At 34.8% G+C, this 16,423-nt stretch overlaps 2 protein-coding genes across 3 annotated transcripts; one reads left to right on the plus strand and one right to left on the minus strand.

The window, feature by feature from the left end:
• Window positions 1–155: 155 nt before the first annotated feature.
• On the plus strand, window positions 156–13,807 carry LOC128193253 (uncharacterized). Of its 2 annotated transcripts, none has more exons than XM_052866600.1 (7): window positions 156–218; window positions 7,192–7,351; window positions 7,578–7,760; window positions 7,995–8,311; window positions 8,636–8,789; window positions 9,091–9,151; window positions 9,408–13,807. In XM_052866600.1, the coding sequence occupies exons 1-7, from the start codon at window positions 189–191 to the stop codon at window positions 10,990–10,992; spliced, it is 2,490 nt and encodes an 829-aa protein (XP_052722560.1). In that variant the 5' UTR covers window positions 156–188; the 3' UTR covers window positions 10,993–13,807. The 2 variants fall into 2 exon arrangements, with proteins under 2 accessions (XP_052722560.1, XP_052722561.1); XM_052866601.1 differs by lacking the exon at window positions 156–218 and adding an exon at window positions 932–1,881.
• Window positions 13,808–14,198: 391 nt separating this feature from the next.
• Window positions 14,199–15,286, minus strand: LOC128157387 (trace amine-associated receptor 1-like). The gene has a single exon (XM_052819905.1). The coding sequence runs from the start codon at window positions 15,231–15,233 to the stop codon at window positions 14,199–14,201; it is 1,035 nt and encodes a 344-aa protein (XP_052675865.1). The 5' UTR covers window positions 15,234–15,286.
• Window positions 15,287–16,423: the final 1,137 nt, after the last annotated feature.

Below are 16,423 nucleotides of genomic sequence, written 5' to 3' on the forward strand. Positions count from 1 at the left end.
TTAAAATTATTTTTTTTCAAAAACTTATTCTTAATTCTAGTTGTCCGCATCCAATCAAGTTATTTGTATCATATTTTTATTTTGATTCTAAAACATTTTTTGGCAAACTCCGAATAGTTTCTGGTACGCATTATCTAAACTGTTGTTTATTTACCTTTGACCTGAATAAACATCAACAATGACCTGAAATGGCGACAGATGAAGAGATTATTTTTGAGGTGTGAACAAGTGATATTATGTAGATTAATGCATATGGATATTGTATGACATGTTTAATATTTATAACTTTCAGTGATTTGCTGGAGTTATCTTGTGGTAACATCGGTAGGTTCTCGGTAAATAATGATCCAATTCGAGCGTTGTTTTCATAAGCCGAAAACGCATATTTTGCAAGCTTTCATGTGTATTTAAAGACACATATTTCTGTGTTAACATGACCCGATTTTTAGCATTTTTCTTTTGATGCTTATTGATTGATAATTTCAATCAGTTAAAACATAATTTGACTTTAGTGTATTTGATAGGCTTGTTTATCATGTTATGGACATATCCACACCTAAAGTGGCAAAAGTCACGAGGAATTAGCTAATATAGTCTCACTTGATAGTATGATTCATCTCCTATAGTTATACACTGTTATACCAAAAAGGCATACGTAGGATCTCTTATGATATGTAATGTAATATAATTTTTATTCTATCGATTTGAGTGTTTTTTGTTCAAGATCCATGCCAAGGGTATAAATAAAACCACAGTAGTTGGATAAAGGTCTCACAACACTATTTTTCAGAAGGTTCACGTCAAAACATGGCTGAGTCAAAATAATTCCCGAATTCCCCTTCATTTTTAGGTATTTTCCGCCAGCGACAAGGGATGTACTTTTTTATGAGATGAAAATCACCTTTGTAAAAATACGAGGTCACTTGAATTTTTGATGCCAGTTGTTTCAGCAGGGAGGTGAAAGGGCTCGGACATGATGTTCAAGCACATGTGTAACTTTAATGTAAACAAACTCTTGTGCCTTTGTGGATGCATGGCTGTGTGTTTTTTGCTACTAGATCAGTTAGGAACAATTGTTTTAAAACTTGTAAAGAGGGATTTTCCCAGAAGTTTGTTTTAAACTTGCTACCCTTGTCTTAAGTTGCGTAATTTTTGGTAAGAATATATACAGGTAGTAAAAATTAATAGTAGTGTGCAACCTAAAAATCACATGCCATTAAAACTATGAGAGACTGTTTTTATCATATGTTTAACTCCATTTTATATTTGTAAAATTCCATTGTTTGTATAGGCTTTCAGATGAAAGAGATATTGTAACATTGTCTCAAATTATAAAATGAAATTCTTTGAGACAGCATTGTAGTACGTGTGTACAGTATAAGAACATTAAATTATTGATATTCACATAGTGAGGCAAATATTGATGATTTTTCTCTTATTACCATGTTTTTGGGGAATTTGGCTAGGTTTCAAGATGCTGTAGACGAACATGGACTTAAAATTATCTTGAGTCTGGTTTAAATTAAGTAAAACATGGTTTTGTGATCCAACCCTTTCTAGTGTACATGCAAGCTTAATTATTTACTCTATTAGATGCCAGATTTGTTAAACACATTCTCTAATCAAGGTAGAATTGTTTTCTGGAGTGGTGATTTCTTTTTAATTGATACATCCCTCAGGCACTTTTTTTTAAATCAATGAGAAACACACTTCAAACCTCCTTAGATCTTTACACGTATTTTGATGGTTAGGCAAAGATTGCGTGACTGATTGTACTAAATAAGTCTCATTGTCTGTACAACATTTGACACCTGTTGGAAACAACTGCCCTTTGAAAGTTCCAACTCTTTGGAGAACATTCTGTATTTTGGATGAAATAGCGTAATAACTTTGACTGTTATTTGAATAAGTTCAGAAATGTGAAGGAAATTTTGCATGCAGTACATTTATATCCTTGCGTGGACCCTGAGGTCCACGCAGAAAATATATAAGCGAGGTTAAACCGGATGCTATGGGGAAAATTCAGCCTGCGCATGAGCTAGCCTGGTTCCTGTGCGTAATGGGTAGCGCAGGGAACCAGGCTAGCACAAGTTTATCTGAATCGGGATCGGGATTCCGTGCCATATGACACATATAAGTTCAAAAGCGCTGTAATTGTAAAGTTGTCGGTAAACGGTACAGACAAGGTATTCCTTTTAAAGAAATGATTGGCATGTGATATGAACTATCAGTATTATGAAATAAGTTAATGTTATGCCGAAACTACAACATGCATCAAATAGCATAATTTGCAATGTTTTGTTGTTTTCCGAATACACATGTAACTTAACTTTACATTTATAGTAGGCGAGGCTAGAGAACTTCCCGATTAAATTTTTTAATCATTTAAGTATGATTGAATAATTATGTCACTATAAAAGTTTAAATCTCGAGAAAAATGCATCAAAATATGAATTTTTTTAATTTACACAAAGCTGTCACTGCATAGTTAATAAAGTAAAGCGAATCGTAATGTGTGTACAAATAGCAGAATTCACCGAATGCCTGATACCATACATGCAAACTTGATTCATAGATAAATCATAATTATTTTAGAAGTATGAATCCTTTAAATTCTGAGATAAAAAGTCAGGGCTATACATGCATGTATACGCAATACAACGTACAAGTGGTTAAAAGCAGAGGGCTGGATTCTGTGGAATCTCTGATAATTTTAAGGCTTTCACGTTTTCGTTGGAAACACATGCAAATGGTCCACGTATTGTAGTCCTTTTTTAAAAGACAGCAACTTGTTGTAGTTATTTTAGGACCAAAGTATGGCACTTAAAGTTAAAAAACATTTATTTTCATTCCCTTTCAAAGTCTTTTCCTATTGTAATGGATGTAAGAAAATGTTTTCAATGGGAAGTGCTAAAAAACAGACCCAGTAATTACCTGTACATGTACCTTTCTTTTTTATCATTCTTCCGTTTGTTTAATGTACCTTTATAGACCTTGGTTGAAATAATGGTCTGTAACATTGTTGCATACTCCTGCTAAATAACGTTGGATGTTTCAGACTTTTTTAGCTCACCGAGACGAAGTCAAGGAGAGCTTATGCTATACCCTCGGCGTCGGCGTCGGCGGTGGCGTCGGCGTCGGCGTCCGGACCTGGTTAAAGTTTTTGTTGCAGGTCCTGTATTTAAGCTATTATTTGTCCTATCTTCACCAAACTTGCATGGATGATGCATCTGGACCTACTTATGGACTTGAAAGACTTGGATGCTGAATCTGGGTCCTAAATTTCAGATGCTGGAGGAGGTTAAGGTTGTTGGACCAGGTTAAAGTTTTTGTTGCAGGTGCCCTTTGATAGCAATATCTTAGTTACTGCTGGTCCGTACTTCACCAAACTTGCATGGATGGTGTGCCTTATGATACTGATGCACCAGACAGGCTTGAGTGCTGAATCTGAGCTATAGGTTTCGGATGCTGGAAGAGGTTAAGGTTTTTGGAGCAGGTTAAAATTTTTGTTGCGGGTGCCCATTGATAGCAATTTCTAAGTTACTACTGGTCCTAACTTCACCAAACTTGTATGGATGATGTGTCTTATGATACTGATGCACCTGACAAGCTTGAATGCTGAATCTGAGCAATAGGTTTCGGATGCTTGAGGAGGTTAAGGTTTTAAGAGCTGGTTAAATAAAGTTTTTGAAACAGGTGCCCTCTGATGATGATATCTTAGTTATTACTTGTCCTTACTTCACCAGACTTCCATGGATGATGTGTCTTATGATACTGATGCACCTGACAGGCTTGAATGCTGAGTGTGGTTTCGGATGCAGGATAAAGTTTAGTTTTTAGGAACAGGTCACATGTTTAATAGATGATAGTACTATTTCAAACTTGCATAGTTGATTTAACTGTTATATGAATGAATCGCAGAGGTAGCTTCAGATGCAGAGCTTGATCTCCATTATCAAGGATGCTAAAAAATAAATCTTAGTTATTACAGGTCCTAACTTCACCAAACTTTAATGGATGGTGTGTCTTATGATACAGATGCACCTGACAGGCATGGATGCTGAATCTGAGCCATAGGTTGCGGATGCTGGAGGAAGTTAAGGTTTTAATTGCTAGTGCCCTCTGATGATGATATCTTAGTTATTACTGGTCCAAACTTCACCAAACTTGCATGGATGATGCGTCTTATGATACCAATGCACCTGATGGGCTTGAATGCTGAATCTGAGCCATAGGTTTCGGATGCTGGATGAGGTTTAGTTTTTTGGAACAGGTCACATGTTTTATAGATGATAGCTTGCATAGTTGATTTAACTTTATTATAAATTAAATGCAGAGGTTGCTTCAGATGCAGAGCCTGATCTCCATTATCAAGGATGCTAAAGAAATCTCCTACCTCACTCAAACCAGCTCGATAGATAGATGTGTTTGTTGATATTAAAATGATATAACATGATTCCTATGATATAGTATTGTATGATATTAAACAATATTGTTTGATATGATACAATATGATATCTTATGTTATATTATAAAAAGTTATACGATAAGATATGATATTGTATCAATTTTTAGGTCACCTGAGTCACTCAGGTGACCTATTGCAATTGGTCTTCGTCCGTCGTCGTGCGTTGTGCGTCGTGCGTCGTGCGTCTGTGCGTCGTGCGTCGTGCGTTAACAATTTTACATTTTTAACTTCTTCTTAAAAACTACCAGGCTAATCTTTACCATTTTTGGTGTGAAGCATCTCTATGGTAAGAAGAATCTAAATTGTGAAATTTATGGCTCTACCACCCCTGGGGTGCCACGGGCGGGGCCAAATATGCAAAAAAAGCCAAATTTTCAAAAATCTTCTTCTCTACTTCCACACATGTGAGGAAAAAACTGAATGCATGGTTATAATTTCCATGAGGCCCTCTACCAAAATTGTGAAATTCATGACCCCTGGGTCAGGGATTCAGGCTCTAGGGTGGGGCCAATATGGCCAAATAGTAAAAATGTATTAAATCTTAGAAAATCTTCTTCTCTACTACCATATATATTTGTTAAAAACTAAATGCATGATTATGATGTCCATGAAGCCCTCTTCCTAAATTGTGAAATTCATGACCCCTGGGTCAGGGATTCAGGCTCTAGGGAGGGGCCAATATGGCCAAATAGTAAAAATGTATTAAATCTTAGAAAATCTTCTTCTCTACTCCCATATATATTTGTTAAAAACTAAATGCATGATTATGATGTCCATGAAGCCCTCATCCTAAATTGTGAAATTCATGACCCCTGGGTCAGGGATTCAGGCTCTAGGGAGGGGCCAATATGGCCAAATAGTAAAAATGTATTAAATCTTAGAAAATCTTCTTCTCTACTATCATACATATTTGTTAAAACCTAAATGCATGATAATGATGTCCATGAAGCCCTCATCCTAAATTGTGAAATTCATGACCCCTGGGTCAGGGGTTCAGGCTCTAGGGTGGAGCCAATATGGCCAAATAGTAAAAATGTATTAAATCTTAGAAAATCTTCTTCTCTACTATCATATATATTTGTTAAAACCTAAATGCATGATAATGATGTCCATGAAGCCCTCATCCTAAATTGTGAAATTCATGACCCCTCGGTCAGGGGTTCAGGCTCTGGGATGGGGCCGTCAGGCCAAATAGTAAAAATGTATTAAATCTTAGAAAATCTTCTTCTCTACTCCCATATATATTTGTTAAAAACGAAATGCATGATTATGATGTCCATGAGGCTCTCTACTAAATTGTGAAATTCATGACCCCTGGGTAAGGTGTTCATGCTCTGGGGTGGGGCCAATATGGCCATATAGTAAAAATGATTTAAATCTTAAAAAATCTTCTTCTCTACTCCAACACATGTGGGCAAAAAACTGAATACATGGTTATGATATCCACAATCTCCTTTACCTAAATTGTGAAATTCATGGCCCCTGGGTCAGGGGTTCAGGACATGGGGGGGGGGGGGACAATATGGCAATAAAGTGTTAATGCATATAATGTTTAAAAATCTTCTTCTCTATTCTCACACATCTGTATTAAAAAAAAACGACTAATAATTATGTTTACCAGGAAGTCCTCTACTGAAATTTTAATGTTCATGTCCCCTGGGGTATGGGTTTTGACTCTAGGGCAGGGCCAAAATGGATGTATAGATGTTAATGCATATAACATTAAAAAATTATCTTCTTTACTCCCACACACCTGAAAGGAAAACTGAATTCATTATTTTGTAGACCAGATCTTTTAGTTTTTCACCAAAATTATAGGTTTCACAGTTTGAATTAAATGTGGTTGTCATTACAAATTTATAATTTTTCTACTCCAGTATGAAACCAAATTAATTAGATGCATATATGAGACTCCATGACAAGTTTGTGTATTGGATATATGCTACTCAGGTGACCGTTAAGGCCAATTGGCCTCTTGTTTTGATATTTTATATGATATTGTATCATGATATTGTTATGTATAGTATTGTATCAAATATGTTTCAGTGTCATTCAATACAATATCATACTATATTATACAATATAATATCATGTTTCAATGTTATGTTGTATTATGTAATATGATATTGTAATATAATACTATATTGTATTATATTTTATGATATTGTATTATGTGATCAAATACAATAAGGTATAACACAATACAATGTCATATCATACGTTACAATATCATATCTCATTATTGTTTATTACGGTATTTTATTGTATTATATGATATATATTATAAATATGACATGATGCAATATTTCATTTTATATCATTGTATTGAATAACATATGAACATGTGATTATCATAAAAAATTTTATCAGATGATATACGATATTTTGTCAAAACAGAATCCATGAATATCCAAGATCATAAAGTATGATTTTCATATAAAATGATAAAGGTGGTCTTATGAAGGTGATGTCTCATAAGGGTGATGCTCCGTCTCGGTGAGCTAAGTAATCTATGATTACCTATGTTTAGCACTTGTAGTAACTAAAGTGAAGTTTAGTTAATTGTTTATTTTTTTTTATGGAAAGGGGCAACTATTCTTAGAATATCAGTGTCTTGAGTAGAGTAACTGAGTATTCAGTATTCTCAAAATGCTTATAATTATGCATTAGTGATATTTTGAAATGATTATATGTGTACTATAAAAGTTGAATTTGCTTTTTAGGATCATCTGTATAAATTATCAGGGAACAAAGGAAAGGGCTTTTGGTCAAAGGGCAGCCCATGGAAGCAGAAATATTTCATGCTGAAAAGGACAGGAGATAAGCCAGTTCTTGAATATTACAGCAAGAAGCCCAAAAGTAAAAATTCTAGTTCCCCAAAAGGTATTCCAAAAGTTTATTCAGAGCATGCTCTTTATTATGAGAATTGATATTCAGTAAGAATTTGTGTAATAGATACCACCATGCACGATTTTTTTTTTATCAAACATAAACTTAATATTGGGTTACACATTGATTTAATTATAATGAATATGCATGTTTATGTTACCAATATAATTATGTAATTGTTTTTTAAAAAGTTTATATTATTGCATGTTTTTTCTTACAGATAAAGTGGTGTTATGGCCAACCTTCAGAATAGAGAAAGTGACCAATACTCGCAACAGAGCTTACGTGTTCGAGCTGACCACAGGCGACAAATATCTGTGTCTGTCAGCAGACGAACAAAGACGTATGGACATTTTTGTCTTCATTCTCCAAAGTCAAATGCAGCTAAAGAGGGAAATCAAAGGTTGGCTTAAGTTCGTTCACTAAAAGCACCAAATCTGTAGAAATTTATTCATCACTTTTCATATCATCTATAACTAAGTTAAAAGTTTTCTGTCTGCAGTGGTCTTATATTATAGACTTGATTAACTTATTGAAAAAGAAAATGATGATTTCGAATTGTAACTGTTATAGTCTTGTTCATAACACCAGTAGTAGTTTGATACCACTTATTTTAGAATCTATTTTCTTTTTTCAGATGATTTGATCATTGTTCAGCCAGAAAATTCAGAATCTCAAAGGAGAATAGGTGCAAAAGGGACTAATTGTATTCTACACATAGCACCATGGGGGGTAACTCTAGCATTAGAGAGCACCAGATCCATCCTGGCGCAGTGGCCACTAAAGAGTGTGCGATACTTTGAGGCCAGCAGTCAGGGAAAGTTCTTGTTGGAAGCTGGGAGGGTAGCTCCTATGGGCGACGGCTTGTATGTGTTTCAGACCCAGAAAGGCAAAGACAATTATATCTATGACTTGCTGGATCAACACATCGTGAATGCTCTTAGCAAAACACAGGTAATCTAAAGGAGCCTCATTACATGTATGACAAAAACCTTAGTCTTCATGATTATAAACAAATGTGGTATTTATATAACCTTTATGTACATACCAATCAACTCTTGTCACCTCTAAGATTATTCTTACAGCAATTTTCAAATGTTGCAACATAAAAAAAAATCATAAATATAAACATGAAGTACCTAAATTGTTCCATACATCTTTGACATGTTTCATATTTCAAGTAAATGTTTTGTATGCAGTAGACTACAGATGAATTATATGTACAGGTAGATGATAATGATACCTAATGTTATTTTTGTTACCAATCTTGATTAACAGCCCGGTCGCCGTGGTACAACAGAGGAGATGGAGGATTACATCGTGGAATCAGAAAAGTTATCTGCCCTTACCACTATAGCTCCATTAACCATGAGTCAACCTGAACTTCCCAGAATCCTCCAGGAAAACTGGAACTTCACGGCCACAAATTCAGGTTAGTTTCTGCTTTAAACATGTTTTTATTGAGTAGATTTAATAAGGATTGGGAACCAGACATAGCCTATATACATATCTGATCTTTTTTTATAGAGATTAGTTTTTTTGTTTGATGATGTAACATACATGTTTTGTCATGATTATTATAAGCGAGAACCATTTAACCTGAAAAAGAATGGAAATGTTACCAGGTGAACTACAAAAATGCATTCCTGTTGATTTAATTATGTTTCTCAAACTTAATTATACATGTAGACACTTATATTATTTCATTTCAAGTTTATATGATAATTTTGAAGGTTTACCGAAGCCAAAACCAGTTGTCCATGTCAGACAGAACAGTCAAATGTCAGACACAGGGTAAGGTGCTTTGAATTTTCTGAATTTTTCTTTGAAAATTGTGGCAATTTGAAAGGAAATTTGTTACAAATTGGCGAAAATATCTGTTTATTTAATGTCAGTAAAACATTTAATTAGTACTGGTACTTTTTGTTTTAAAAATTTGTAATTTTAATGTCATTTAAAATCCTTGTCTCTTACAAGTACATCTTCCATTATATACATGTAGTGGTCAGTACATTATGAAGTCTCATAACCTGTGGTTTTATGTTTACAGACATGCTCCACCTCTTCCAAACCGTCTTCCATCTCATAATTCAACCAATAGTGTACAACAGCAGAGACCCCCTGCTCAAGTAATGAATCATGGCTTCCACAACAGTATCTCCGACTCATTGTTAGATCGCCCTCCCATGCCTCCACCAACTTATTCTTCCTCTAGATCCAACAAGCCTGCTGACAGGGACTCTCAAACCAAACCTCTCTCTATACCAGCCGGAGACTCCAGAGTTAGCCAAGCCTACTTCCGAATGAATTCTAGTTCAAGCAGTGGTGTACCCAACAGCATTTCATCCCAGTTTTCTCCAATTGGAAACTGGACTCCACCTCCAACATTTCAGGAGGCTACAGCATATAGTCCCATGGATAGAACTTTTCCTTCACAGGGTGGATATCTAACTCCAAGGCATAGTGGAGAAGTGGAACCCAACCGAAATTCAAACTACCCGGAACAATATATCCTACCAACACATGGTCAAGATTCAGTGCAATTTAGTAGTCTTCCAAGATCAAAAAATAAAACTAATTCTAATGAAAGAAAAAGAACTAGTAAGTACAGACTTAGATCCTCAAGTTGTGAGCAGTTAGACTCTTACGATTTAAATTCAGCCATTACAGAAGTGTCTCGGAGGCGTAGTGTGGATCAGTGTGGAGATAAGCCCTATGACCTTGCCAAACCACAGCCACCTTTCAAGAATCTTCACAATTACAGGGGAAGCATGGAGATGATAAATGATGATAGGAGAGGATCCATGGATCATTATTACAATATTAATGGACTTAAAGGATCTGTTGATGCCAGCCCTAATCCTTCTGTGGGGGAAGTGAGAAGGAGATTTAATGAAGGAGCTCGGGAGGACACTCTCACTAGATCAATATCCAATCCAAACTTCATGCAAATCAGCACAAAAGACAAGTTTGGAGAAGTAAAAGCGTATCCCAGCAAGCTTGATAGTAAGCGTAAGAGCAAGTCCTTGTTAAACTTGTTTAGAAAATCCAAAGACGGGAAAGACAGGAGAAGTTTAGGGAGTAGCAGTAACCCCAGTAGTCCTGTAGGGACTCTTACCAGACAGACTAGCATCCCAATGATAAGCATAGGAGGAAAAGAAGTCTACTTCACTGAGAGGTCTCGCTCATTTAGAAAACCCAAGAATAAAGGGACAGACAGTGCAGAAAACACCCCTCCTAGCAGCAGACACAACAGTTACAGTAAAGCGTCTGCTGCGTCCAACAGAGAGTTGCCTCCATCAGGAAGCAGACATAGCAGTGCCTCCAAATCACCAGCCATCCCTAGGAAAGATCTTCCTCCTTCTGGTGGTCGTTACACAAAATCGCCTGCAGCAAACCGTAGAGACCTTGTAAATGCAATGTCCCCACCTCTACCAAAGCGAGAGAGGTCTTCCTCTTATGTTAACGTGGCTCATTCTCGCTCTGGCAGTGATATTTCTAGTAACGCTGGCAGCAACAGCATCATCCATCACAGATCTGGGAGCGACCTAGGCAGCAGCAGTACAGGAAGTAGGCAGAGCTCCGAGATGAGGCACATGTCATCTAGCAGCAGTAAAGCAGAAACTGTCTGTTGATTTTTACCAATACAAATTAGCACAAAATGTGATTGATTTATTAATTTTTTTTATTGTTGTATTTTAGATTGCTCTATTACTCTTTTGAGTAAAGCAAGTGAGAACTATGATCAAAATGTATCTTTTACTGGAATTACTGTATATACATATGTGAAACCACTTTAAAAATTTGTTTTGTACAATACATGTATATTCTGGTTTAAAATGAAAAGTGTTTGTACAGATAAATGCTTGCCAAGTGTGGCATATACATGCATTCATATTGTATAAGATGCAATTGTTGTATATTTTTATTTCCCATGCAATGGGTTTAAATATGAAGATAATGAATCCAGTAGTTTGCTCTCGAGTCATCACTAGCTTCATGCATGTACCAATTGTGAGATCAAAAGTTAGCCCAAAACATTGATTTAGAACAATATATTTTTGTTAAATATATTATCATTTAGTATCAGTCATACTTTTACGATTGGATAGGCATTGTAGTTACAGCTCAAGTAAATAGTAATTAATGGAGTGTAGTATCACATATTCTCAGTTACAAAAAATATTCTTAACGTTGTGTTCAAATTGTTTTATTGGCATAATTCCACTGTTTTACATCAGAGTAATGTACACTTACATGTATATCCACCCATCTACTTTAATGCTGGTTCTTACACCATTTTTTTTTGTTTACTTAATCCAATGTGTCAAGTATATCTAGCTCTGTTATACATTGTGTATGTATACTAGTATCTAACTTTGTTGTCAGTATATATTTTTAGAATCAAACTTTTGATGTTGTGTTTATATACGTATGCTTATTGCATATATAGATGTTGTATATTTTATGGGTTTGTATATTTACCATCAGAGACCAACACTGTGTCACAAGGTTGAAAGGCATTACCATGGTTCTCTGTATTTTATTTTTCCCTATATGAAGTCTTTATGAACTTAGTTTTAAACTGTAAAACTCACATTGTAAACACACAGGGCTACTGATGTGCAATGAGCGTGATTGTCTGGCTTTTATAGTATACATGTAGAATAATCATTTGTTACCCTTAAAACCATGTTATAAAAGTTTACTAAGATGAAAGTGAATGGTATAACTGATTGAGGAACAGTATTTTGAAAATGCAATATAGAATTAAATTAGATTGTCACTTTTTGTATGTTTTCATTCCTGTTATCCCTAGGTTAGCTGCTAGAAGTCATTGTAGTAACACACCTAGCCCAGTGAACTGTTTTGATACAGAGTTTATCCGTGTTTCAGTTGTTCTGTTTGGTGATAAAATGTTGTTTCATACAAGAATATTAACTTGTTCTATAAAGCACTGACCTGCTATTTGAGTAGATGCCTGTTTTGACAATACCTACTCTTCATTCCCACCATTTAATATATAGTTATGGGTACAAAAAGCATATGGTTAAATTGTATTGGCCCCTGTGGGTTTAAATCCATCATAATTTTTGGACACATAAATTTTTGGGACAATTTGTTTTTTATGGTCATTGTTAATGTAGTTCATTTTAATACTTGTTTAATAATAAATGTTAATTATGACAGTGTATTTTAGTAATTAAGTTTGGGAAATGATATTTTATACATGTTCATGTCTATTTTTATAATTTTGTGTTTAGTTTGTAACCTATGCAATGTTTTAAAACCAACCTTTACTTTATAAGGCCAGACCTGTTTACCATCACATTTTTGCTTTCTGATTTTCATGTCCCAAATTTCAAAATCAAAAGTTTATATCTGGTTTATTATGCAAGTATCAGATTCACAAAGTATGAAGTATATAATTAATATTGTCCGTCAAAAATATTACCAAAAATAACCCTATTTTGTGTTTAAAAGGACAAATTGTTCAGAAATATTTTTTTGGCATAAAATGTGAAAAGTAAAATATCATTGTTTATTATAAAATCATACCATCTAACTGTTTTTTAAAAAGGTGAAAAAAAAATGTGAAAGAGGGTAAAAAGGTCTTTAAAGAAATATTGTATGCAAACAATGATATTTTACTTTCGATTAATCGCATTGTAAGAGATTTAAACAGTTGTGAGGGAAGAGAAATAACTTGTAGCTTTGAATTGGACTATTTTCGATGAGATTGAAAATAATACTGGCACTAAGTTTCCCTGCATACAATAACACAGTTTGGTTTACTGGTAGTTCAGGAAATTAAAGTGAAAACAGGTGTGAAATTTATATTTGAAAATTATGTATACTTGGTAAAATTGTTATTCATTGTCCAGAATGCCTCATTGATGTTAAACTCACTTTAATATTAGTTTACTGTTTACCATTAGGGCATATATACTTTATATACAAATTTACTGGAAAAGTTTGGTGCATTATGGAAAACAAATGGCAGGAAAATAATTTTTTGAAGTTATATTAACACTAATTTATGATATTAGTACAATTTAATAATTGATAATTATTACATGTACTTATCTGAACAAAAATTCTCTATTTTTTGCATTGACATTTCTTTTATATATTATAAAGAAATTTTAAATTAAATCTCTTAAAAACCATTCCCATGGGAAAAATATATAATTTAGCAAGCAGTTGAAAAATATCTTTTAGTCTTAACAAAGCTGTTTCATCAGTTATTGTCAAATTCCTTGTGATTGATGAAAAGTACCTTAACAACAAAATCCATGCAAATGAAAAAAGGCAATACGGTCTGTTATTGCAAAGTGATATTTTAAATAGATATACATGTATGTATAGGTTATCTAATTATGCTCTTTGTTAATTTTAAAATGATTGTTGCTTTTAAATTGAAGTATTAAATTGAATATATCAACACTCGTTTTATTTGCAGAGTTTTTTTTTATTTTGTCCATTATTGTATTTTGCGTGTTTACGAAAATCGAGCCGATTTAATATTAAGCATGTGCCAAAGTTTACTGTGCTTTAAACACAGTAAGCAGCCAAGGCAGTACAGTTTTATGTTTTGTACATGTAATGCTTTTAAATTTTTTTTCTTATCAAACTCTGGTTTATATGCAAAAGCGGAAGAACTCGTTTTTGACATGACACTAAAAATGACTAAAAAAGGATTCGATATTTCTATTATCCTTTCAAACATATCCTAACTTGCTTTCGCAGTACTGCAGTAAGTTACCAAACCAGTACTGCATATGAAATAAGAAAAGATTTAAATGAATAAATTTTACGGTTAACACATTAAAACAAAACTTCAGATTCTGTTCGGCATAGCCAGAGTGTTGTTCTCGCTGGACCGGATGTAGCTGATGCTGGTAGTGGGAGATTCCATGTAGGAGGCATACAAGTACACCCTCTCCCGGACGGCGTCCTCGTGCACGCCTCTACACCAGCTCCCCCAGCTAGGCAGCAACAGCCTGGCGTTTATGCTGCATTCTTTGAATCTCCAGACGTACAGGAAAGGGTTTAGGATTCCATTCAGCAGAAACAGGACTTTCATTGACTTCATCGATGTTTCAAAAGTTTGGTATTTGGTTTTTAAATCGGGGTAAAAGTCTGAAATACTTGTGCAAATTATCCCAGGAACATAACACAACAGAAACACGATAGTGATCAGGTGCATACGGACGACGGCGCGAACCTCGGCGGCAACGATATGGTGGTTTTCTTTGAGTAAGTATGTAATGGAAATTACGGATGGACTATACCGTTTTAGAATGCAATAAATGACAAAAAAGGACATCAGAATGATGCTGAAGCAGACGACAGACACACCAGCGTACATGAAGTGTGTTGAAATGCCGTCTGTCTGAGTACACTGACCATTGTACTGAACGTCAGCTGCCCTGGAAACTCCAAAAACAAGTCCCAGGCTCCACGCGACTATTAAAACAATACTCGTGGTAAACAGGTCTATCTTGGACTGGTACCTCATAACGAGGGTGAGAGACAGGCAACGATCCAAAGAAAGCAAAGTCATGAAAAATACCGAGACGATGACGGTCGTCCAGAATATGCTCTGTCTTATCCAGCAAAACATCTCTTTGTTGACGAAAATGTCCGTCAATGCCCGACAGTGAAGAAGGAAGCAGTTGGCTCCAAGGATGGAATCGGACACAGTGCTGCTGAGCATGAGAAGCTTGATTTGAAGAGGCAGCCTTTTACACCTTTGGAGGATGATGAAGAGGAAGATGTTTTCGACGAGCGACAGGAAGCCAGTGCCACTGAGTGTTTCGTCCATAAACTTCTCTGCTTCATCACTGCTTATATTGTTTCTCTGAAGCATCATGCTTTAATATGTCTGAAAAATTATCTAAACTTTAATTGAGAATTTTTATTTTAAAACACTTATCCATAAAAATAGTGATGACAAAGACAATAAAATTATTTGTTGCAAGAACCTCGTTTGTCCGTTTGCATCAGTCGTTACATATGTTTAACTTTGGATGGACTGCAGGTACCCTTTAACATCCGCACATGCATCAGCCTGCCCTATATTAAACTATATGTACAGGAAGTCCCAGAATATCTTATACATTTATACTCTTTGAATAACTTTTGATTAAATTTATTCAACAAAAAATCAAACGGTTTTTTTTAATGTGAATTTTCACTCAACAAATTTCACAAACATTCTTAAGCTTTTAACAAATTGGGCGTTGTTTATGAAAGCATGACGAATTTAGAGAGAGTGCTCCAAATGACGTTTCTTTCGATCTTGACTGATATTCAATTCAACCAAAGAAATATGATGTGACATCATAATTTAGATAAAACAACTTTTTTTACATCCACAATTTCTTTTTTAAAAGAGAACCGATTGTGATTCATGGCTCTTTAGAAATTAACAGGACAGAAATCTACACGATCCCATTGAACACTTTGATCTTCAAAATTATCATCAATTACAATAAATTTTCTTTTCGTTATGTTGGTTGACTCGAACCGGGTTCCTTTGAATTTGTGGACTGCCACCTGTTATCCTCTTCATAGGGCAAATCAATGCTGAACGATGAGAAGTATGTGAATCGTTTACATGAAAAATTGTCCCATGTGACGGAAAAGAGAACATGTTCAGCCAAAGTATAGTTGTTCTCTGAAACTTACATGTCTATTGAGTTAAACTATGCAGGTGAATGTAGAGGCCCATGGACCTCTTGTAAAACAGATTTTGATGCATCTTTTACAAAAAGAACTTACGACTTAATTAAGACCAATGAATTCTAAATTATTTCGTTTGATGCAATTATTCGGTTTTGCCGTAAGTTCTCTTGTAAGACGCACCGCTGTTATACCTTAAAGTAGACGTACCTTGTCATATTGTTTACAGGCATCATCGCTGGTTGGTTCCAAACTCAAATACTCAGTAGACTCACAAAAGCATTTATATCAAATTGTTAAACATGTCCATGCAGTTAAATTTCTACGATGTATAACCAACTCTTGCATACAGCATGGTCAATATTATTCATTATTAAT

The sequence above is a fragment of the Crassostrea angulata genome, chromosome 7, assembly GCF_025612915.1.
Source record: "Crassostrea angulata isolate pt1a10 chromosome 7, ASM2561291v2, whole genome shotgun sequence".
Taxonomy (NCBI): Eukaryota; Metazoa; Mollusca; class Bivalvia; order Ostreida; family Ostreidae; genus Magallana; species Magallana angulata.